This window comes from Oryx dammah, unplaced genomic scaffold (assembly GCF_014754425.2).
Source record: "Oryx dammah isolate SB20612 unplaced genomic scaffold, SCBI_Odam_1.1 HiC_scaffold_19, whole genome shotgun sequence".
Lineage (NCBI taxonomy): Eukaryota > Metazoa > Chordata > Mammalia > Artiodactyla > Bovidae > Oryx > Oryx dammah.
In genome coordinates, this window is record NW_024070203.1 from 70,031,962 (window position 1) to 70,057,780 (window position 25,819).

General features: G+C 39.2%; 1 protein-coding gene across 2 annotated transcripts in view; it reads right to left on the minus strand.

Moving 5' to 3' along the window:
* OXR1 (oxidation resistance 1) overlaps positions 1 to 25,819 on the minus strand; it is a 458,954-nt gene that overhangs the window by 419,100 nt on the left and 14,035 nt on the right. For both annotated transcript variants that reach the window (XM_040262147.1, XM_040262149.1), the window contains exon 2: positions 16,293 to 16,466. In XM_040262147.1, the coding sequence (XP_040118081.1) occupies positions 16,293 to 16,315 (23 nt within the window). In that variant the 5' untranslated portion in view covers positions 16,316 to 16,466. The remainder of the gene's footprint in view (positions 1 to 16,292; positions 16,467 to 25,819) is intronic.

Genomic DNA, 25,819 nt, shown 5'->3' on the forward strand with positions numbered 1-25,819 from the left:
TAACTGAGAAGCTGAAGAGTCAGACATCTCATCATATATGTTCTGGTCACAGCTAGAGCTCCATGCTTCACCTCAATCAATCAGATTTACACCTTGCTAAGTGGAATAAGTATTTGATATATCTGTTTTATTAGTCAAATACTTAAAATCTGAACTTGAAAAAGCTATGGAGGGATATCAACCAAATCCTCACTTCAAGAAAATTACTTTCTCTTACTCAGTTCATGAGAACCCAGAAGTAATAAACATAATGAATGCTTTCATCATGCAGGAGAATTAATAGATGCCTTTCAAATCTTTTCACATCATCATCTTTACAGTCACTTCAAATATCTAGCTAGTTTTCCATAAAAACACTAAAGAGAATACTACAGATTGAAAAAAATCATCAAAATTTCAATGAGCCTGATTCTATGCAAATTTTGTATCTGCATATAATTTTATGACACTATAAAAACCTCAGGGAAAATGTCTAAATAAGAATGTACCCAGGGACATCACTTAGCCTGAATTTCAATTTTTTCTGTCATATTCATGAAAACACTTTGTATCAATAATCTAAAACCAAAGAGTAGTTAACCTAATCTAATTTCTTTGTCAAACGTTGGAGTAAAACCCAATTTTCAGTTACAGCAGGAGTCCAGGAAGGTAGCGTGCATAAAGCTGAAAAGCCATCTGGAACAACAGCATCCCTCCTATGTGAAATATATCAGTCAGAGAACGTGGCGAAGTCTCAGGACTTCCACTCTGTACGGTGAGACTTTAAGCAAATGAGGGGGGCCTGGTGCATCTGGCTCTTTAGAAATCATCTGTTAGGGGAGGTGGTTCTCTCTCTGTTACTGTGACTGTGCTGCCTGCATCCTTAGCACAGAAGTTGTAAAATCATGCACCATTTTGCCTAAGGAGGCCTAGATCAAAGGAAAATGTTCACTTAAATTCAACATGGTATCTATAATTAAGTTTCAGTTCACCAAACATCATTTATGTGACCTCTGTCAATGTGAATGTGAAAGAAGGTAACTTTACAAATTCTGGGGATTCAGAACACATTCAAAAGTTCAAGTCTAGTTATTATGAAACATACGTATTTCCTGTTACTTGGGAGTAGCATTAGAACATAAATGTTCTGTGACCAGAACATATGAGATTATTAAGTAGCATTGATAGATGATCTAATTGACTCTGTTCATAATAGAAAAACTTTAATGTTGTTGAACCATCATTAAAAAACTTTAATGCTATTGGATAAAGAAAATTATTAAATTAATTAATTGTTAAAAGGAAAAGGAAATCCATAAATGTCATATATGACTAAAAAATAAATAGCAGGAAAGTGGTAGTTATAACCCTGCGGAGATACCTCCTAGACAACAAATGGTATATTCAGAAAGAAGGAAGGATTAGCCACACTTCCTTATATGGGCAGAACCTTGCATAAATCTAGCAAAAGAAGAATACAATAGGTTGATATTGTATGCTTGTAAGGCCATTTTATTCCATTTTTGGCAATAATGTCATTTTCAAGCTTTCTCAATATATTGGATCTATAACTCCATAGTGCCTAATGAAGGTGGGAGGTGTCCATGGATGATTTCTTTTAGGATCTGGATCAATATACCATCGACAATTAATACTTTGCATTGGAGCCAGTTTAAAATAACTCCCAATACACCAGAAGTTACAGACTTTTTAAATTTACGTTCCAATTAAATTAAAACATGCACATAAACATACAAGATAGGGGAAGAGGGTTCAACATTGTGTTTTCAACTTTAATTTTGCCAAGTGAAGACATAAAAAGTAATAACCTGATTTCTATCTATAAGCAGTACCACGAAAAAATTCATACTGTACCACCAAAAGTGTAGAAAGGCCGTAATCTTAAAATAAAGATGAATTTTTCCCAAGGAAAGAACATCTAATATTTCTATGCCAAAATTCTGATCAAAATACACATTAACATTTGAATAGATACTGTGATACATCTGGTTCCTCACTAAAATCACACATATAAACAACCAGAACAGAATAGACACTTCACTGTTTAATGTGCTTTTGTGTTTGTATATGGAAATCAGTCTTAAAGTTTATTTTGTAGGAGGAGATTTAAAAATAAATGTAAAATTAAGTGGGATAATTGATAATCTACTCTCAGTGTACAAATTTACAAAAAAACACTCATTTACCTTCTGTAAGACTCCTTAATTCAAGGCAGAATATTTCTGTAGATGAAATTTCTTCTATATTATGCCCATAATTATTCAGATGTATCAGATTTGTTGGATTTTTTTTTAAATGGATGATAAGGAGAGACAGGCTATATTCCTGAAAAAGGTTTTCCACTAATCTATTTTTCTTTCATTATTACATCTCACTAATCAAATCTGTTGTACATTTATATTAAAAATATAAATTGTTTCAAAAAATTTGAAGATCACAGGGATGTCCTTTTAAGAAATCCAATTTAGACTCTGGTCTCAATCGTCAGTTCTTTCTAAAGCTGAAATTTAGACTTTATGTGAACTTTCTCCTGTAATCTGATAAGCGAGGGCAAGGTTTCCCATCACACTTAGAACGTAATCCAGCCTTTCTCAGGACCTACACAGCCCCCGCTACCCTCACCTGCTACCCTCACCAAGTGCAGTTTTGAGGACTCTCCATCCTATTGGATGAAAGAGGAATGAAAGCGTGAGATGCTCAGTCGTTTCCGACTCTTTTGCATCCCAAGGACTGCAGCCCGCCAGGCTCCTCTGTCCATGGAGTTCTCCAGGCAAGAACGCTGGAGTGGGTTGCCATTTCCTGCTCCAGGGGATCTTCCCAACCCAGGGATCAAACACAAGTCTCTGGCACTGTAGGCAGATTCTTTACCATCTGAGCCACCAGGGAAGCCCATTGTCTCCACCAGACTAGCTTCCTTGATGGTTTCTCCAAGACACAAGGTCCATTTCAGTCTCAGAGCCTTTGTCCTCCTGTTTCTCTTTCTAAAATGACTTTCCTCTATGAGTTGTATATCTTATTCCCTCTTGATTTAAATGCTACCTGTCCAAGAGGCTTTTCCCGACCAGTTTCCCACTCCTGCTATCACTCTATGTTTTCACACTGCTTGATTATTCTTCAAAAATCTTCACCACTATCTGATATTATAAATCATATTTGTTAATATATTTACTAGTCTCCAGCACTAGAATATAATATTAATCAGAGTAGGGACTTGTTCCATTCATTATTCTATCCACAGCATTGAAAACTGTACATTGTAGGAACTCAAAATACTTGCTGAATGAAAAGTATGGATAAATATAATTGTAAAAAAATTCTAATTTCCATAAAAGTAGTGCAATTAAACTATACTAACTTTGTCTCTAACTGTACAGGAACTGTTTTTATATTCCTATAAAACTCATAACAACTCATATTCTTTAGAAAAGAACACAAAACTAAGTATAAATGAATAAACCTAACTCTTACTCAACTGATTCAAAAAGTGATTTTTCTCAATTGAAATGGAATAGTTTTAAAATCAAGCTGAACTCCACTATTCACAATAGCCAAGACATGGAAACAATCTAAAACTACCTAAATTTCCACTGACATAGAATAAAGAAGATGCAGTATTTATATATATAATAGAATACTACTAAGTCATAAAAAGGAATGCAATAATGCCATTTGCAGCAACATGGATGGACCCAGAGATTATCATAGTAAGCAAAGTAAGTCAGAAGGAGAAAGCCAAATACCCTAGGATATCACTTGTATGTGGAATCTAAAACATGACACAAATCAACTTATCTATGAACGATAAATAGACTCACGGACATAGAGAACATTCTAATGGCTGCCAGGGATTGGGGAGTGGTAGAAAAGGAGTGGATTGGGAGTTTGAGATTAGAAGATGCAAACCATTATATATAAAATGAATAAACAACAAAATCCTATTGTATAGCACAGGGGACCACATTCAATATCCTGTGATAAAAGCATAATGGAAAAAAATACAGAAAAAAAATATATATATAAAACTGAATCACTTGACTGCACAGCAGAAATGAAAACATTATAAATCAACTATACTTGAGTAAAATAACATTTTTAAAAAGTCAAACTGAACTCTTAATAATTTTAAAATCAAGTAAAAAGAAAAAACCAAACAAATAATAAGCAAACAAAGATTTAAAAGGTCATGAGGGATATATACCAGGATAAAAAAATTATTGAAAAATTTGCACACCAATGGCAAGTGATATTTAAGATTTGACAATTTAATTATAATCATGCTGCAAATAACATTAACTTAGCCCATATAATTATTTTACTAACAAAAGTTTTTTCATAGATCATCCACTGATCTTTACCTTAATTGCTCAAGTCCCAAAATAGTTGGTGTTAGTAACTCCAGCCTTAATGATTGGAATGGACTGCTGAGTTTTACATTAAAGCCTCTACAGTCTAAGGAAACATTTCTGTCATTATTCACTGTAGTTGTTTCACAACAAAGGAAATTATGATTCCTCTGATAATGATAAAAGACATATTTTGAAGTGTATTTATAAACCTGGATGATATTCAAAAGGAAGATGATACACGTTACCCATTACCATTCCCTGAGGCGTACTTGATTTTAGTGTTTACATTTTCCCCCTGATACTGATAGTGACTTGGTGATCAATCAACTCTTTCTATGACCTGTGACCAATGGCGAGTTTGAGGGCTGGTCAAAGTTACAGGTGTGGGCTTTGGTCATCAAAGAGTGAAACTAATTGGCTCCTGTGGGAATGGGACCTGCAACCCCAGACTCATTAACCCCACAGGAAGGCAATGCCTGCAAGCATACCAAAACGTACCAAACAATTATCTTAAAAATGTGACTCATGTCTAGTTGGCACTGGTTTTTAAAAATAAAAATAAAACATGCTGTTTTACTAATTATTTTCTTATTCCAAAGAGAAAGAATCTGAGGTAGATATATGGAGAAAAATATCCAGAAGGTTTCCTCTAAATTTTTAAAAAGCTATTTCTAAAGATACATAGCGCAAAGCCGAAAATGGTCAAGGATTCTAAAAACACAGTGTGTTTACTTAAAGTGTCAAGCCTGAATCAAGATATCATTAATCATGTTAATGATGAAGGGATTTCTATTTCAAAGAGCATATTATGAACAGAAAGACATACTGAAATTTTTCAGAATTCAGTAAATTGACTTTCATCCAAATCATTGCACTATAACATAAAGTATCGTGTAATTTGGGAGACACATTGAGTTTCCACTTTGGCTATTTTATCCTCTCTTATCTTTCTCTCCCAGGTTATTTTCTTGAATCTGCCTGCAATGCAAGAGATCAGGTTCAATCTCTGGGTCGGGAAGATCCCCTAGAGAAGGGAATGGCAACCCACTCCAGGATTCTTGCCTGGAGAATGCTATGGACAGAGGAACCTGGAGGGCCACAGTCTGCAGGGCCACAAAGAGTCAGACACAACTGAGTGACTAACAGTTTCACACTTTCAAACGCAACTTACTTTTCCTCTGTGTTCTGGATCTACTGCACAAGCTGAACATCCCCACTTACAAGAAGATTAAGTTTAGGCTCTCAAACCCACTCTTTCTTCCCAGTGCCTGAATATACTAGCCATTCATTCAACATGTACTTACTGTGCTGAGAAATACACACAGTAGATAACCAATTAAACTTTTCCTACCACTCAGCAGCTCTCATCTCTTTTTCCAGTTTGAAGCATTACACATAAATATTTATGTATTAGCTTTTTATTTTTTCCTCTTCTCCAATATTAGGCTGATGACAGCTGACTTTCAAACTTTACTGTAAAACTCAGGGTAAAAATGTTCCTTGCAATCTCTACCTATCCACATTTTTCCCTTGTGGGCTTTGATCCCTTCAAAAATAGAGACATCTAGGTTGCTTCCATGTCCTGGCTATTATAAACAGTGCTGCAATAAACATTGGGGTACACGTGTCTCTTTCAATTCTGGTTTCCTTGGTGTGTATGCCCAGCGGTGGGATTGCTGGGTCATAAGGCAGTTCTATTTCCAGTTTTTTAAGGAATCTCCACACTGTTCTCCATAGTGGCTGTGCTAGTTTGCATTCCCACCAACAGTGTAAGAGGGTTCCCTTTTCTCCACACCCTTTCCAGCATTTATTGAGCAGGATAAGGACGCTTGGGGCTGGTGCACTGGGATGACCCAGAGAGATGGTACGGGGAGGGAGGTGGGAAGGGAGTTCAGGATTGGGAACACGTGTACACCCGTGGTGGATTCATGTTGATGTATGGCAAAACCAATGCAGTATTGTAAAGTAAAATAAAAAAAGAAAAAAAAAATAGAGACAATTCAAGTCTCCACTTTCTCGGCCACTGCAGATCCTGTCCCCGAGAGCCTATCATTTAACAATGTAAATAGGACAAGAAGTTTGCAGAAGAGTGGCTAAGGCGATTTTTGAGGAAAGATTCTAATTATTCCCCTTCTCCCCCTGCCTTAGAATAAACAGGCTGCTCCATCTCTCCAGAATATTTTTTGTCCTAAATGCACATACCAAGAATGATATAAAATGATACATTTCTTCATTACTTATTAAAGAAAAACTGAGGTAAAAATATTATAAATAATGTCAATAACCTGACAAACCAGATTTTATATCTTTCTCAATTCCAGGATTCTAACACACTGTATCTGGACAAAGAAGATAATCCAAACTGGTTTTAATCTCCTATTAAAGCATTATTGAAATTGACAACATTCATAATAGCATTTTATTCTGCAGGCATATCCAATAAAGCCCATTTACCACTTCTAAATTTAGCAAAGATATTAGTAACTCACACAATTCAGACTTCTGTCATATTTCCAATCTATGGGCATGGATGATAGAACAGTTTGTTGACTTTTGATAAAATTCTATTGGTCAACTGTAAGAAAATACTTCTCTGACAATTATCAGTACATTTTCAATGTTTATGAGGGACTACCTCTGGTGAAAGGATTAACATATATGATGAGTCCTTTTCTAAAATAAAAAAGGGGTTGAGCTGACAAGAACTTTCTCAGAAATCTCCATTTTCTACATAACCTTGCTGTCTGTCTGCAACTCCTGCTGCTGCTGCTGCTAAGTCGCTTCAGTCGTGTCCGACTCTGTGCGACCCCATGGATGGCAGCCCACCAGGCTCCCCCATCCCTGGGATTCTCCAGGCAAGAACACTGGAGTGGGTTGTCAGTTCCTTCTCCAATGCATGAAAGTGAAAAGTGAAAGTGAAGTCGCTCAGTCATATCTGACTATTCGCGACCCCATGGACTGCAGCCCACCAGGCTCCTCCGGCCATGGGAGTTTCCAGGCAAGAGTACTGGAGTGGGTCACCATTGCCTTCTCTAGTCTGCAACTCCAGGAGCAGCAATAAGATAGAGCCTGCCTGATTGGTGCAGTACCTCGTAACCCAGTACCTTGTGACCTAGCAATATCTGATTAAATTTCATCTCAAGAGAAGTACTTACAAGAATAAAATTTTAAAAAAATTATTAAACATATGAAATTCCAACCTGCATGGGTGAAATAAATAACACTACTGCCAAGAATCCGCCTCCAAGGTGGGAGACTTGGGTTTGATCCCTGGGTTGGGACAATCCCCTGGAGGATGGCATAGTAACCCACCCCAGTATTCTTGCCTGGAGAATCCTCACGGATTGTAGCTGACAAGGCTGCATCCATGGGGTCTCAAAGAGTCAGACATGGCTGAGCAACTAAGCACAACAATGCCATACAACCTCACCAGCCTTTACATGTGATGATGTCCCCCATCAAAGAGACAGACGACTTCAGAAACTGTCCAGTGAAAACAGAAGATGGCCAAAGATCAGGCACGGTTTGAGTCCATTATTTGAAAAAGATGTGAGTGTATGTAGGAAAGACTGTATCTCAGCATTTATAACAGTGGCTTTCTATGAATGGTAGGATTGAGTTCATTTTTCATTTCTGCTTTGTAATTTTCTATAGTGTTTGACTCTGTAATTAGCCTATTTCTTTATATTTACAAATAAATGCAAGAGGTGCATTTGTATTTCTGAAAATAAGCCACTTATTTCGAAGCAGAAAAAACAAATCTCCATTTTGATTTTCAAAACACCTTGGGCGTCCTCTTAGACCATGTATCACATTAAATCAGTTATTTGATTACAGTTGTCCCTCAGTATCTGTGGGGGATTGGTTCCAGGACCTGCCAAGGATACCAAAATCCAGTGCACTCAAGTCTCACAGTGGCCTGTACACCTTCAGTTTATGCATCTGCATATATAGAAGGCCAAAATATTTAGTGAAAAATATCTGCATATAAGTGAATCTGAGCAATTCAACAGTACATGAACCATGAATTTCCAGTTGTTCAAGCTGGATTTAGAAAAGGCAGAGGAACCAGAGATCAAATTGCCATCATCCACTGGATCACAGAAAAAGCAAGAGAGTTCCAGAAAAACATCTGCTTCTGCTTTATTGACTACACCAAAGCCTTTGACTGTGTGGATCACAACAAACTGTGGAAAATTTTCAAGAGATGGGAATACCAGATCACCTGACCTGCCTCCTGAGAAATGTGGGTGCAGGTCAGGAAGCAACAGTTAGAACTGGGCATGGAACAACAGACTGGTTCCAAATTGGGAAAGGAGTACATCAAGGCTATATATTGTCACCCTACTTATTTAACTTATATGCAGAGTACATCATGAGAAATGCTGGACTAGAGGAAGCACAAGCTGGAATCAAGATTGCCAGGAGAAATATCAATAACCTCAGATGTGCAGATGACACCACACTTATGGCAGAAAGTGAAGAGGAACTAAAGAGCCTCTTGATGAAAGTGAAAGAGGAGAGTGAAAAAGTTGGCTTAAAACTCAACATTCAGAAAACTAAGATCATGGCATGTGATCCCATCACTTCATGGCAAATAGATGGGAAAACAGTGGAAACAGTGAGAGACTTTATTTTCTTGGGCTCCGAGGGGGGTGGGAGGGGGGTTCATGTTTGGGAACGCATGTACACCTGTGGTGGATTCATGTCAATCTATGCCAAAACCAATACAGAATTGTAAAGTAAAAATTAAAAATAAATAAATAAATTAAAAAAAAAAAAAAACAAAATCACTGCAGATGGTGATTGCAGGCATGAAATTAAAAGACGCTTACTCCTTGGAAGAGAAGCTGTGACAAACCTAGACAGGATGTTAAAAACCAGAGACATTACTTTGCCAACAAAGGTCTGTCTAGTCAAAGCTATGGTTTTTCCAGTAGTCATGTATGGATGTGAGAGTTGGACTATAAAAAAAACTGAGTGCCAAAGAACTGATGCTTTTGAACTGTGGTGTTGGAGAAGACTCTTGAGAGTCTCTTGGACTACAAGGAGATCCAACCAGTCCATCCTAAAGGAAATAAGTCCTGAATATTCACTGGAAGGACTGATGCTGAAGCTGAAACTCCAATACTTTGGCCACCTGATGCAAAGAACTGACTCATTGGAAAAGACCCTCATGATGGGGAAGATTGAAGGCAGAAGGAGAAGGGGACAACAGGGGATGAGATGGTTGGGTGACATCACCGACTTGATGGACATGAGTTGGAGCAAGCTCTGGGAGTTGATGGTGGACAGGGAAGCCTGGTGTGCTACAGTCCACGGTGTCGCAGAGTCAGACACAACTGAGTGACTGAACTGGGCAGCTCAAACCTGAACCTGTGCTATTCTAAGGTCAACCTCAGTTAGTTTTCCTGGCCAAACACTAAGCTCCTCTAAGACCAGTCATTGCTTTTCACCAACACTTCCCTGTGTTTAACTCAGAGCACAGCACGTGGCACATAACAGGTGCTTAACAGATTCTGACTGCCTATATAGCTTGTCACTTTCATCCACTGCCCTCTAGCCTCTACTACCTGGCTCCAGCTGAATCACCTTTACCTCTGCCAGATGTCATAAAGTCTTTAAGATAACATGGGACAAAGACTCCAATGTGTAGGCATTTACACACTGAAACATACTTTGGGGTAAAAAAAGGTGTCATTTGGCAAAGTTAGCCGAGCCACTACTGGAATCGCTCTTCTGGCCCATGTATGCACAGCAACATGAAAATAATGGAAGCTGAGAGTGCAAGAGAGCTGGGGGGGTAGAAAGTATCAGACTCAGTAATGGAGGGTCATTATGAGATGGACAATCAGAGAGCCACATCAGTTAAATTATAGCAAAGGGCTGGTATCTTTCTGTTGTGCTTCTTTTGTTTCCTGCTGAAAACCAGGCAATTTCTAGCCTATAACATAACAAATAGAACTAAGGTTTACATTTAGTAGTTTAGGTAGCTAATTCTACAGAATTTTGAAAATTCAACTAAGTTTCTGCCAGCAACAACCTCCTTACCACTCCTTGGAAATTAGGGGGCTTATTCCCTGACCCCACATCCTACCTTCCAAACTACTGCTAATGCCTGCTAGTGCTCCTGGTCCACACACTCCCTTCCTTCCCGGAGAGGCTCCAGGATATCTCTACAGAAGAAATTAAGGGGAACATTCTGGTTGGAGATGGGAACTAAGGCACTTGGCTTGAAGACACAAGCACAGAGCTAGGATACTGTTTTGACATTGATGGTTTTGGGTTTTACATGGGTAGTTGGGTGGTTAGGAGCATCAAATGGCTGTCCACTTTCACTTCCTAACTTTGCTACTTAGTGACTGTATCATACTGGGCAATTTACTTAACTTTCTGCACCTCACTTTTCCATCTGTAAAAATGTAAATAACAATATTACATTCCTAAGATGGTTCCTGGGAGGAGTATGCGGACGAGGTATTTTTTTTTAAAGTGCCTAGTACATAGTAATTGCCATGTAAATGTTCATTCTTGATAATATTTACTTAGATTGAAACATATATGTACATATAAAATATTTATATATGTTATATATGTATATATATACACACATAAATATATATACACATCTTTTAAAAATATTTTTGAAAGGAGGAATTCAGGATGATTATCAGAAAAGGAAGCACTGAAAGTCCTTCCAAGCTCCCCTCAGCATTGTGCCATTTCCCCCTTTTGCTACACACACAGGACCCTTTTTCAATTCTTCCTGCCTCCTCGTGCCTCTTGCCAATTATCTCAGCTACCAGCAACCATTCTTCCCCTCAGATCACAGCTTGACATCTCTCACCTGATGGCTGCAATTGATTCTGTACATCCCTCTGTCTCTGTCTCAACCAGTGTCTACTCCATCACTGTCTCCCTCTGGTAATTATTTACTAAAGACAAGAAGAGGATTCATGAAACACCTGCTGTATGTCCCTGTGTGACTTGTAATCGATTCCCACCACTCTTTTTGATGCTGCATAAAAGTGAAAGTATTAGTCACTCAGTTGTGTCCGACTCTTTGAGACCCCTGCCTATAGCCCGCCAGGCTCCTCTGTCCATGGAATTCTCCAAGCAAGAAAACTGGAGTGGGTTGCCATTTCCTTCTCCGAGGGATCTTCCCAATCCAGGGATCAAATCTGGGTCTCCTGTATTTACAGGCAGATTCTTTACTGCCTGAGTCACCAGGGAAGCCCCAACACTCCAGTCTCTCAGAAACTTGGAACCTTCCTAGACTGTATTTCTCTTTGAGATTCTGCATGAAAGGGTCAAATTATTTTACTTTTTTTCAAGGGTCACACACATAACTTCTAGAGAAAGTAATCATTTCAATTTTAACATGTAAAAAGATATTTTTCTTATACTTGTATTTCAAAGCTAGGAGTATTGCTTGGATAGTTGTAAACATGGATGTACGTATCTTAACCTGTATTTTCTAAATCCTAGGTTACATGTAGGAAACACAATTAGGCATCCTTTCTCCCATTAATCCTCAGAGTTAAATTTTAAAATCAACACATGGTTATGGTCAGGTATGCATAACATCATAGTAGGCAGATCAAACTCTTCACAGATTGAAGGAAATTTTGGCTATAAGCCCAGTGCTAATATTAATGAGAAAGTCAACCCAAGGACAGTCCAGCAGACCTGGAACGGAAGAATCAGAGTGATGAACACTGACAGTGTTACTGTAACTCCTAGCCATGAAGAAGCTGCCCTGGGAAACAGATGGTGGTGTCTGGCAGACACAGCCCTTAGTGTCGGGCATATCCTACCAGGCACACCAACTCTGTTTCCTTTGAACACTGGAAGCGTGTAACTCTCCTTTCCGTGATGATGCAACCTCAGCCAAACTTCTGATTTAGGTTCCCAGATAGTTTTCTACAACAGTTACAGGATGCACTCCTCAGGCCAAAGCAAGCAGTCTGCACACTTAAAAGTTATACACATATCTTATTTTCAATTAGTAGTCTGGCAACCCAGTTTATTTTCCGATAGCAGTCAATATTTTCACGTCTTAGTTTCTGGATTTCAAAACAGAGAGCCAGACCCTGTTTCACTAAATTAATGTAGCGCTGAGAAAAATTTCCATAGAGAATTGATGAGTTACTATGCATCTGTATATATTCAAATATTCCTGATGTTTAAGCTGGTTTTAGAAAAGGCAGAGGAACCAGAGATCAAATTGCCAACATCCGCTGGATCATGGAAAAAGCAAGAGAGTTCCAAAAAAACATCTATTTCTGCTTTATTGACTATGCCAAAGCCTTTGACTATGTGGATCACAATAAACGGTGGAAGATTCTGAGAGAGATGGGAATACCAGACCACCTGACCTGCCTCTTGAGAAATCTGTATGCAGGTCAAGAAGCAACAGTTAGAACTGGGCATGGAACAACAGACTGGTTCCAAATAGGAAAAGGAGTACGTCAAGGCTTTGTCACCCTGCTTACTTAACTTCTATGCAGAGTACATCATGAGAAACGCTGGACTGGAAGAAACACAAGTTGGAATCAAGATTGCCGGGAGAAACATCAATAACCTCAGATATGCAGATGACACCACCCTTATGGCAGAAAGTGAAGAGGAACTAAAAAGCCTCTTGATGAAAGTAAAAGAGGAGAGTGAAAAGGTTGACTTAAAGCTCAACATTAAGAAAATGAAGATCATGGCATCCGGTCCCATCACTTCATGGGAAATAGATGGGGAAACAGTGGAAAGTGTCAGACTTTATTTTTGGGAGCTCCAAAATCACTGCAGATGGTGACTGCAGCCATGAAATTAAAAGACGCTTACTCCTTGGAAGAAAAGTTATGACCAACTTAGATAGTATATTCAAAAGCAGAGACATTACTTTGCCGACTAAGGTCCATCTAGTCAAGGCTATGGTTTTTCCAGTAGTCATGTATGGATGTGAGAGTTGGACTGTGAAGAAAGCTGAGCATCAAAGAATTGATGCTTTTGAACTGTGGTGTTGGAGAAGACTCTTGAGAGTCCCTTGGACTGCAAGGAGATCCAACCAGTCCATTCTAAAGGAGATCAGCCCTGGGATTTCTTTGGAAGGAATGATGCTCAAGCTGAAACTCCAATACTTTGGCCACCTCATGTGAAGAGCTGACTCATTGGAAAAGACTTTGATGTTGGGAGGGATTGGGGTCAGGAGGAGAAGGGGATGACAGAGGATGAGATGGCTGGATGGCATCACTGACCTGATGGACATGAGTCTGAGTGAACTCCGGGAGTTGGTGATGGACAGGGAGGCTTGGCGTGCTGTGATTCAAGGGGTCACAAACAGTCAGACACAACTGAGCAACTGAACTGAACTGAACTGATTCCCCAAATTATAGATTAGAAATGTTGGGACATATGGATGATTTACAAAGGTTAATGTGAAAAAGAAGATTAATGATTTCTAAACTGGGTGTAGGGACTTCCCTGGTGGTCTGTGCTTTCCATGGCCGGAGGTGCAGATTTGATTCCTGGTTAGGGAACTGAGATCCCACGTGCCATGGGGTATGGCCAAAAAGAATAAGAAATCAATCAATAAATAAACTGGGTATAAGTGCAATAAATCATTGACTTGTTTTGCACATCTTAGATTTCCTTTCCATACTTCTTTCTTGCCAGTATGTGAAGAGCCCAAATTCTAAGAGGTAGAATGGAAGTACCAAACTGCACATAATTGTATGAAGGGGTGACACTGGTGAGGCAAGTTAAGAGTTTACTATAAAATCTAACGTGGAACACCTGTTGTAGCCAGAATCAAGGGTATTTTCACATGAAAATATCCAAGAACTATTTCTGTAAAACTTGAACTTTTAACAGGGAAAGAATTCTAACAAATTTCAGACATATGAACTCTATAAGATACCCTCACAATTTTAAATTCTCTTTTCAAATAAAAACATTAACTTGCCATTGAATTACCTACTTTGCATTTTCCCATTCATTCACACAGCATACATTTCTAGAACATCCACTAAATGCTAAGAGCCGTGCTGGACAACTGGACCAGAACCACAAGACACCATCTGTCTGTTTGTGAGGAGTTCATTGTGTTTTGGATGGCCCCCCAATCAAAACATTACGTCACATCAAGGCATCTGCTCACTGAGGGACAAACCAAGGACAGGCTCCCGTGTCAGTCTCGTCCTGGCTCTGTGAAGCAGGCCACACCACAGCCTGTCTTGCGATAAGATAATTATATCTGTGTTTTAATCTCCCTCTCTCGTTCCTGCTTCTTATTCATCTTCTATTTCCCCAACCTCATCTCCTTCCCCCCTCCTCCCCGCCTCCACACCTCTTCTTTCTCCTCCTCCTCTGTCCCCTTCCCTTCCTCCTCCTCTTTTTCTTGGGCATTCAATTTTTGTTTTGAGGATTCAACTCCAACACACATGTCTGCCAGGTGGTATAATTCCTTTTTTTAAAAAAATATGGGTTTATTTATCGGCTCTGCTGGGTCTTTGTTGCTGTGTGCGGGCTTCTCTAATTGTAAGAAAGCTCAAGCTCTGCATGAGCTTCTCACTGAGGTGGCTTCTTTTGCTGCTGAGCATGGGCTCCAGGCATATGGGTTCAGTAGTTGCAGCTAGTGGTTCTAGAGTGCAGGATCAGTGGTTGTGACACACAGCTTAAGGGATGCCCCACAACATATGGGAAATTCCCAGAACAGGGATCAAACTGGTATCACCTGGATTACAACACGTATTCCTAACCCTTGAACCACCAGAGAAGCCACCAGGGTATAACTGTTTTAAAAACATGTGTTCTTAATATCTCCTAGGGGTTTGAAGGGGTTCACAAGCTTTCCAGAAATTGTTTAATTTTTAAATTTTAATGATTATAAAAGTAAATATTTTATAGAAAAAATTCACCCCTGAAATATTTTTTCATTTATTTTTACAGAATATATTTCAGCTTCAATTTTTTTTTTAAATTGAAATACTTAGCACCTAGTAGGGATCACAGAATATATTCTAAGGCATCCATAAAAATAAGCTCTACAGAAACACAACTCTAAACAAATGATCCTATGCTCTGCCTAAAGAAACTGCTTACTTAACTAAAAACAAATGCACACAGTTAAACTGCAGAAACTCATCTTTAATCTGAGGCTATCTATGTTGCCAAATTGAAGACAAGGATGAGAAGGGCTCTTAAGGAAACAGAAAAGATTAGCAGATTTTTCTGACATTCACATACTGAATACTGTAAATTTGTATAGTATCACTTATCCAGCTCTCAATCTACAGAAAAAAAATCCAGAGTTCAATAAAATGCCATCAAATTCATCCATGCTAGTACTGCTTTTCATTGCCATAAAAGTTGTTGATTATTTGCCAGAAAAATATCTTCATGCTTTTTAAAAACCACAAACAACTTTTAAATGAAGTATAAGTCAAAGATTATTCTGAATGTTAGCTATTTAGAGATATGAATCTATAAAAAAAAGTTTCTTTTTAAGTTCTATTTAGTTTAGTTTGGGTAGATCTATTGAAATAGAAGGCCTAAAGGAAAGTATTGATGAGAAAATGTCTATCCCACCCTTAGAGCCACCTTACAGCTTATGAGACCTGAGTCTGGGAATATGACAGCAGAGAGGAACACTGAAAGCCTCTTTTAGTCCCATCCTTCTCTTCCCCTAAGTGTGAGAGAAAGAACGGCACTGGAGGTTATTTGAATTCAGTGGCAGGCTTGAACCCTTCCCAGAGTCCCCAGATCCCCTGGTGCTGAAAGTGTCAAACCTTTAATTCCAGGTTGCTTCCTTCACCCTAATATAGGACAGCAATCTCTTGAAAACAGATTTTTAAGTTCTCTCCCTCTTTGAGTTCTGACCACAGAACTTATAAAATATTGTTTCATGATATATGTATATTTGAATTTAAAGTTAGGAAGTCATTCACTTACCATGATAAATTAGTTACAGACATTGCAGCAATTTCTGGAGGAGTCTTGTGGCACAGTCTTCTCTTGGTTTCAAAGTAGGGAATGAGTAGGTCAAGTAGACAAGACCGTCAGGAATTTTAGCTTTGCTACCACAATGATGCGCAAACCACTTATTTACTCACACTTTGAGAAAATCTGGAAAGAAAAGGAAGAAAACAGTATCTTTAGTACCTAGTTCAAATGTTAAGACACTCATAAACCAAAGAAAATTAAACCAAGTTTATGATAAACTGAGTGCTTTTTCTGGAAAATAAAGTGAGTGAAAGATTAATAAACTGTCAATTCTCTGAAGCAAAAAATACAGAGGAACAGACTGTATTTTAGAGGCACTGAACTTTCTTCCCATTAGGGTCAATCAATTATGTGGTCCAAATCAATTTTATACACTTGTGATAAAAAAGATCAAGACATTGATTAGCTCATAGCAGATACTGAAAAAAGAGTTCCTTGGGACAAATTGTTGTTATATCCAAAGTTTTAATAAAAAATCATTCATTACTACATCTGAACAAATAAGAATTTATACTGAGTAACACATGGGAGGTAACCAGCATGTTTTTAGGTAACAAACATTTCCACACATTTTTTGGAGCATTTACTGTGTCCAGTGTTCTATGATTCTGAACCAAAATTTTCTTAGGGTACAATTAACTCCATGGTACTACAGTAGGCTCTTTCATTTGGTCAGGTCATAAATCTGTTGACAAACATTCATTGAACATACACTATGTATGTTTAGGCTATCCTAGGTAGAGCTCAGGAATAAAGACAAATGGCACATGAATAAAACATCGTCTTTGTCATCAAAATATTTAATATAAAAAAGATAATTATAATAAAATAGGGCAAGAAAGATTTCCACAGAGTGTATGGGAATACAGAAGAGGGGCTTCTAGCCCACTATTAAGACATTTTTGGAAAGATATCTAACGAAAATATGTCCCATACTAATACTATCAAATCTCATTGCAAGTTTCAAAAAAAAAAAAAATAAAGTGACAGAATAGACAGAGTTTATCCCTTTCTCATAGAAACCAATCTTGAGTCTTAAGAAGGCCAAGGTGGATATGGCAACTTCATGGACACCGGGTATGCAGGCTCCTTTTTTGTTTCACCATTCTCAACAGATGGTTCCCCATCATGCTCTAACTGGCTGCTGACTCTAGGGAGAGTGTCTGGGTCCAGCTGGCAGAAAAGAGGAAGAGGGAAAGAAGGATGCAACCCAAGATTTACACATGAAATTTCCACTTGCATTTCATTGGCTGGAATGTAGTCACATGACCATTCCTAGTCTAAGGGAAACTAGAAAATGCAGCCATTATTCTAGACAACCCTCTGCTTAGTCACAACTCACGGTGTCTATGAGAAAGCAAGTGGGGTGGGTGGAGTGGGCCTTGAGAGAAAATTAGCACTGTCTGCCATCATGTTGGAGAAGGCAATGGCAACCCACTCCAGTACTCTTGCCTGGGAAATCCCATGGACGGAGGATACTGGTAGGCTGCAGTCCATGGGGTCACGAAGAGTTGGACAGGACTGAGCAACTTCCCTTTCACTTTTCACTTTCATGCATTGGAGAAGGAAATGGCAACCCACTCCAGTGTTCTTGCCTGGAGAAATCCCAGGGATGGGAGCCTGGTGGGCCGCCATCTATGGGGTCGCACAGAGTCGGACACGACTGACGTGACTTAGCAGCAACAGCCATCATGTTTGAGATTCTGTGATCTTTACCCCCAATATTTTATGATGTATGCCAAAGCCTTTGACTGTGTGGATCACAATAAACTGTGGAAGATTCTGAAAGAGATGGGATTACCAGACCACCTGACCTGCCTCTTCAGAAACCTGTATACAGGTCAGGAAGCAATAGTTAGAACTGGACATGGAACAACAGGCTGGTTCCAAATAAGAAAAGGAGTACATCAAGGCTGTATATTGTCACCCTGCTTACTTAACTTCTATGCAGAGTACATCATGAGAAACGCTGGGCTGGAGGAAGCACAAGCTGGAATCAAGATTGCCGGGAGAAATATCAATAACCTCAGATAGGCAGATGACACCACGCTTATGGCAGAAAGTGAAGAGGAACTAAAAAGCCTCTTGATGAAAGTGAAAGAGGAGAGTGAAAAAGTTGGCTTAAAGCTCAACATTCAGAAAACGGAGATCATGGCATCTGGTCCCATAACTTCATGGCAAATAGATGGGGAACAGTGGAAATAGTGTCGGACTTTATTTTTGGGGGCTCCAAAATCACTGCGTATGGTGATTGCAGCCATGAAATTAAAAGAAGCTTACTCCTTGGAAGGAAAGTTATGACCAACCTAGACAGCATATTAAAAAGCAGAGACATTACTTTGTCAACAAAGGTCCATCTAGTCAAGGCTATGGTTTTTCCAGTGGTCATGTATGGATGTGAGAGTTGCACTATAAAGAAAGCTGAGCGCCAAAGATCTGATGCTTTTGAACAGTGGTGTTGAAGAAGACTCTTGAGAGTTCCTTGGACTGCAAGGAGATCCAACCAGTCCATCCTAAAGGAGATCAGTCCTGGGTGTTCATTGGAAGGACTGATGCTGAAGCTGAAACTCCAATATTTTGACCACCTGATTCGAAGAGCTGACTCATTTGAAAAGACCCTGATGCTGGGAAAGATTGAGGGCAGGAGGAGAAGGGGACGATGGAGGATGAGGTAGTTGGAGGCATCACCGACACAATGGACATGGGTTTGGGTGGACTCCGGGAGTTGGTGATGGACAGGGAGGCCTGGTGTGCTGCAGCTCATGGGGTCGCAAAGAGTCAGACATGACTGAGCAATTGAACTGACTGAACTGAACTGCAAAGTGGCAAAAATGGGACAGAGGGGAAGTGGAAATGACCCATGTTCATGGGTAATTTTACATATTTTATATATAATTTTAAATATCAAGCTTCCTCAGTTTTCTTAAATCATTCATAGAACCAATAAAATGTTTTCTGTGCCCTACTATTTACCAAGCCTTAACTAAGGACACAAAGATTAATAAAATACAGTCTTTGCTCAGAAAGAGTTCACTGTCTAACAGAGAAACCATCATATAAAAAATAAAATAAAATACACTCTAAAAATTGCTCTGTATGTTCAAAGGCATACAAGGAGCTATAGCAGAATAGAGAAAGTACCATAATTCTAACATTTTAATTGTAAGAGATTCTGACTGCCAGTGGAGTAAGCAGCTAGAAAGTCTATATCCTAAATCATCTTGCATGCCAAGAAGCTTTCAAGTACATCCTGCCCATGGTTAATTGTTAAAATATATGGGGGCTTATATGGGTGGCAAAGAGTCGGACATGACTGAGCAACTGAACTGAAATGAACTGAACTATGTTTACTAAGGATACAAGAACTTGACATTCTCCTCCTCAAACTGGTAACTGCAAACACTCACAATTTATATTCACTGAGTCTTATCAAAGGTTTGGTTATTGCCCCTCTCCTCTCCCCCGAAAATGTATGGAATACTGTCTGACACAATTCATCCTTCTAGAAATTCTTAATTCTATCTTTAGAGAAATGTAATATATCTGGATGTTATTATTTTAATACATAACTAAATTATGCTTACTGAATTATACTTTGGGGTTTTGCCAAGAGTGTGCATGGAGGGACATCATTAAAGAAAATAATGAGTAAACAAGCAAAAATTAGGCCTGTGAAATCAGCTATTAGGTTTAGTGAAATATTAGTCAGCACAAAAATACTGCCCTTGTAAGCATTAAGTGGAAAAATGTGTCAGGTCTCAACAGCAGGAAAACTACTGTTCTAAATTTCTGGTTTCTGTCAATATGGTTTGCTTGATCTCTAGTCAATAATACAGAGAAATAGAGGAAACCAAGAGAATGGTTAAGACTAGAAATCTCTTCAAGAAACTTGGAGATACAAAGGGAACATTTTATGCAAGGATGGGCAAGATAAAGGACAGAAATGGTAAGGATCTAACAGAAGCAGAAGAGATAAAGAAGAAGTGACAAGAATACACATCGGAACTATACTAGAAGGTCTTAATGAAACAGATAACCACGATAGCAAGGTCACTCACCTAGAACCAGATATTCTGTAGTGTGAAGTGAAGTGGGCCTTAGGAAGCATCACTACAAACAAAGCTAGTAGAGGTGATAGAATTCCAGCTGAGCTATTTCAAATCCTAAAGGATAATGCTGCTAAAGTGCTGCACTAAAAATGTCAGAAAACTTGGAAAACTCAGTGGCCACAGGATTGGCAAAGTTAGTTTTCATTCTAATCCCTAAGAAGGGAAATGCCAAAGAATGTTCAAACTACTGTACGATTGCTTTTGTTTCACATGCTAGTAAAATGATGCTCAAGATCCTTCAAGCTAGGCTTTAGCACTACCTGAATCAAGAACTCCCAGATGTACAAGGTGGGTTTCAAAGAGGCAGAGGAACTGGAGGTCAAATTGCCAATATCCTTTGGATCATAGAAAAAGCCAGAGGGTTCCAGAAAAACATCTACTTCTGCTTCACTGACTATGCTAAAATCTCTGTGTGGATCAAAACAAACTGTGAAAAATTCTTCAAGAGATGAGAGTATCAGACTACTTTACTTGTCTCCTGAGAAATCTATATACAAGTAAAGAAGCAACAGGAACCAGACATGGAACAATAGACCGGTTCCAAATCAGGAAAGGAGTATGTCAAGGCTGTATATTGTTATCCTGCTTACTTAACTTATTTGCAGAGTACATCATGCGAAATGCCAGACTGGATGAATCACAAGCTGGAATTAAGATTGCAGGGGAAAATATCAACAATCTGAGATATGCAGATGCTAACACTAATCACAGAAATTGAAGCAAAATTAAATACCCTCTTAGGAGGGTGAAAAGGACAATGAAAAAGCTGGCTTAAAACTCAACATTCAAAAAGTTAAGATCATGGCATGCAGTCCCATCATGGCAAACAGAGAGGGAAAAAGTGGAAGCAGTGACAGATTTTATTACCTTGGTCCCCAAAATCACTGCAGACAGTGACTGCAGGCAATTAAAAGACACTCGCTTCTTGGAAGGAAAGCTATGAAAAATCTAGATAGCATATTAAAAAGCAGAGACCACTTTGCCCACAAAAGTCTGTATAGTCAAAGCTATTCTCCGCCCCCGCCCCCGGCTTCCTCACAGCTCAATTGTTAAATTATCTGCTTGCAATGCAGGAGACCTGGGTTCGATGCCTGGGTCAGGAAGATCCCCTGGAGAAGGAAATGGCAACCCACTCCAGTATTCTTGCCTGGAGAACCCTATGGACAGAGGAACCTGGCAGACTAGAGTCCATGGGATCACAAGAGCCGGACACAACTGAGGGACTAAATCACCGTGTTTTTTTCAGTAGTCACGTATGGATGTGAGAGTTAGACCAGAAAGAAAGCTGAGTGCCAAAGAATTGATGCTTTCAAACTGTAGTGCTGGAGAAGACTCATGAGAGTCCCCTGGACGGCAAGGAAATTAAACCAGTGAATCCTAAAGGAAATCAACCCTGAATATTTATTGGAAGAATTGATGTTCTAATATTTTGGCTACCTGATGCAGAGAGCTGACTCATTGGAAAAGACCCTGATGCTGGGAAAGGTTGAAAGCAAAAGGAGAATGGAACGGCAGAGGATGAGATGGTTAGATAGCATCACCAACTCAATGGATCTGAATTTGAGCAAACTCTGGGAGATAGTGAAAGACAGAGAAGCCTAGCATGGTATGGTTCATGGGATCTCAAAGAGTTGGACGTGACTTAATGACTGAAAAAAATCAACAATTCAACAACACATGGCATCATTGCAACTTATGTTTATTTCCTTGCTTTAACTTATGGGAAGCTCTGAAGCAAATTTATGACATGTCTTTAAGAACTATATAAGGCCTTGGGCCTTGAGGTCTGCTTTTTTTACACCAATCCATTTTTCCATTTTTGCCAACTTTAGTTTTTAACCTGTCTTGATACACACACACACTATATTTATGTAAATACATATAAAACCATTCTTAAGTCTGTTTTAGAGTGAGAAAAGACCACAGTTCCAGAGTTGTTTGCTTCTACCAAATGAAGAAATAACATGTAAAGAAATTAGATCCAGTATCTTAGATCAAGTCAAACAAAACTGTTCCTTTTGTAGATCAAATATCATCAGTGTGTGTGATCCAACTTAACATAAGTGAAGAGTCAACCACTACAGCCTTCAGCTTGACTAAACCTTAGACATGCTTCTTTTTGACTATGGGTCCCTGACCTCCACTTTCTTAGAAAAACTACCAATGTAAATTCATTCTCTGCCTCTTTGAAATGTAAATCTTCTTCCAGTCTCTGGCCAGTTTTACAACCAAGGAAGGCCCTTCTTAAGTACCTAAGAACCAACCCTTTGAAATGTAACTCTGAAAGGAGATATTGCTCCACTCCCCATTCTCAGTGGGAGGACAGAAGTCTAACTTCCATAAACACCAATCAACAAAGATGCCTGATCACAATGGCCTACCTCCCCAACACCTCCACTACTTTTCTACTAGCTCGCCCACAGCACATAAAAACCTTCCTGCCTTTTGTTTCAGCAGAGGTGAGCTCCATCTCTCTCCTCTACTTAAAGAATGCAAGAAAGAAAGTGAAGTCGCTCAGTCACGTCCGACTCTTTGTGACACCGTGGACTGTAGCCTACGAGGCTCCTCCATCCATGGGATTCTCCAGGCAAGAATACGGGAGTGGGTTGCCATTTCCTTCTCCAGGGGATCTTCCCGACCCAAGGATCGAACCTGGGTCTCCTGCATAGCAGGCAGACGCTTTACCGTCAAGCTACCAGGGAAGCCCCTCCTCTATTCAAACAGTCTTGATTTAAGTCGTTCTTGCCAGCTGAACTCTGGTTCAATTTTTCTTTGAGAGAGTCTTATTTTTAGTCCTTAGAGTTCAGAAAAATTTCCTAAGGTGCTGGCAATATTGTTAAAAACTGCATTCTTTTCTTAATCTACTTTACTTGTAAGCACTAACAACTTGGGTTTCAATAAGTTTATATTAAATGTGGATTTGTAAAAAAAAAAAAAAACTAGAGAATTCCATTTTAATGTAGACTGCACACAAATAAAATATTTGAACAAAAAAGTCATAGTGATCATTGATAATTGAGGCTTCCCAGGTGGCGATAGTGGTAAAGAATCTGCCTGCAAAGCAGGAGGCCAGGTTCAATCCCTGGATCAGGAAGATCCCCTAGAGAGGGGAATTGCTACCCACTCCAGCATTCTTGCCTGGAGAATTCCACCGACAGAGGAGTCTGGAGGGCTACAGTCCATAGAGTCGCAGAGTTGGATATGACTGAAGTGACTTAGTATGCATTCATAATTACTATGACAGTAGTTTTGGTATTTATGTCATCCTTCATTTTTATTTGCATCTTATAACTAAATGACTTATTTCTTCAAGGACATACACCTTGAGGCACTCAATAAAGTTTACTGAGTTGAAAAACCCACGCACAAAAAGCCCTTTATGTTTACATTTTTATGAAGCAGAGTTTTTCAGAGGTCTTGAGAGTGGGCTTGTTATTCTGTTAAATGACATTTAAATGATTCATTGTTTATCAATACAACCTTTTCAGAAAAACATTTCTTTACGATCTTCAGGGAAGTTTAAATTTTCCATTTACTGTGATGATTCACAATCTTTATACTAATCCCAATATCAGTCTCCACACTGAAGTATGAATTTATAGCTTTTGGCCAAAATTCTAGCATTACTAAGAGTCACATTCTGCCCCTTTGTCACAAGGAAAAGAGAATATATCTTCATGGTTATATAAATGTTTCAAAATATATGGAATAATTTGACTTTCCCTGAATGCCAAGCCAGGACTTATAAGTTATAAGTACAGGCACAATTGTTCTCTTTAGGATAAACTTTTAGCACAATGTTGAGGAAAATGGTGTGTGAATTTAATAATAGACCCCTCACTTGGCACAGTCATTAAAAATGTGAATAACACCTGTAAAAAAAACAGTGGATTATTGGGATTATACTTTACCAAAATAATTATTTTAATAGTTTTATTCATGAGTAACATTCTAGGCAATGCCAAAGAATGCTTAAACTACCACACAATTGCACTCATCTCACATGCTAGTTGGAGAAGGCATGGCAATCCACTCTGGTACTCTTGCCTGGAAAATCCCATGGACGGAGGAGCCTGGTAGGCTGCAGTCCATGAGGTTGCTAAGAGTCGGACACAACTGAGTGATTTCACTTTCACTTTTCACTTTCATGCATTGGAGAAGGAAATGGCAACCCACTCCAGTGTTCTTGCCTGGAGAATCCCAGGGATGGGGGAGCCTGGTGGGCTGCTGTCTATGGGGTTGCACAGAGTCGGACACGAATGAAGCGACCTAGCAGCAGCAGCACACACTAGTAAAGTAATGCTCAAAATTCTCCAAGCCAGGCTTCAGCAATACGTGAACTGTTAACTTCCAGATGTTCAAGCTGGTTTTAGAAAAGGCAGAGGAACCAAAGATCAAATTGCCAACATCCGCTGGATCATCGAAAAAGCAAGAGAGTTCCAGAAAAACATCTATTTCTGCTTTACTGACTATGACAAAGCCTTTGAATGTGTGGATCACAATAACCTGTGGAAAATTCTTCAAGAGACAGGAATAACAGACCACCTGATCTGCCTCTTGAGAAACCTGTATGCAGGTCAGGAAGCAACAGTTAGAACTGGGCATGGAACAACAGACTGGTTCCAAATAGGAAAAGGAGTACGTCAAGGCTGTATATTGTCACCCTGCTTATTTAACTTCTATGCAGAGTACATCATGAGAAACGCTGGGCTGGAGGAAGCACAAACTGGAATCAAGATTGCCGGGAGAAATATCAATCACCTCAGATGTGCAGATGACACCACACTTATGGCAGAAAGCAAAGAAGAACTAAAGAGCCTCTTGATGAAAGTGAAAGAGGAGAGCGAAAAAGTTGGCTTAAAACTCAACATTCAGAAAACGAAGATCATGGCATCTGGTCCCAACACTTAGATAGAGAAACAGTGGAAACAGTAGGTGACTTTATTTTGGGGGGCTCCAAAATCACTGCAGATGGTGATTGCAGCCATGAAATTAAAAGATGCTTACTCCTTGGAAGGAAAGTTATGACCAACCTAGACAGGATGTTAAAAAGCAGAGACATTACTTTGTCAACAAAGGTCCATCTAGTCAAAGCTATGGTTTTTCCAGTAGTCATGAGTGGATGTGAGAGTTGGACTATAAAGAAAGCTGAGTGCTGAAGAACTGATGCTTTTAAACTGTGGTGTTGGAGAAGACACTTGAGAGTCCCTTGGACTACAAGGAGATCCAACCAGTCCATCCTAAAGGAGATCAGTCCTGGGTGTTCATTGGAAGGACTGATGTTGAAGCTGAAACTCCAATACTTTGGCCACCTGATGCGAAGATCTGACTGATTTGAAAAGACCCTGATGCTGAAAAAAATTGAAG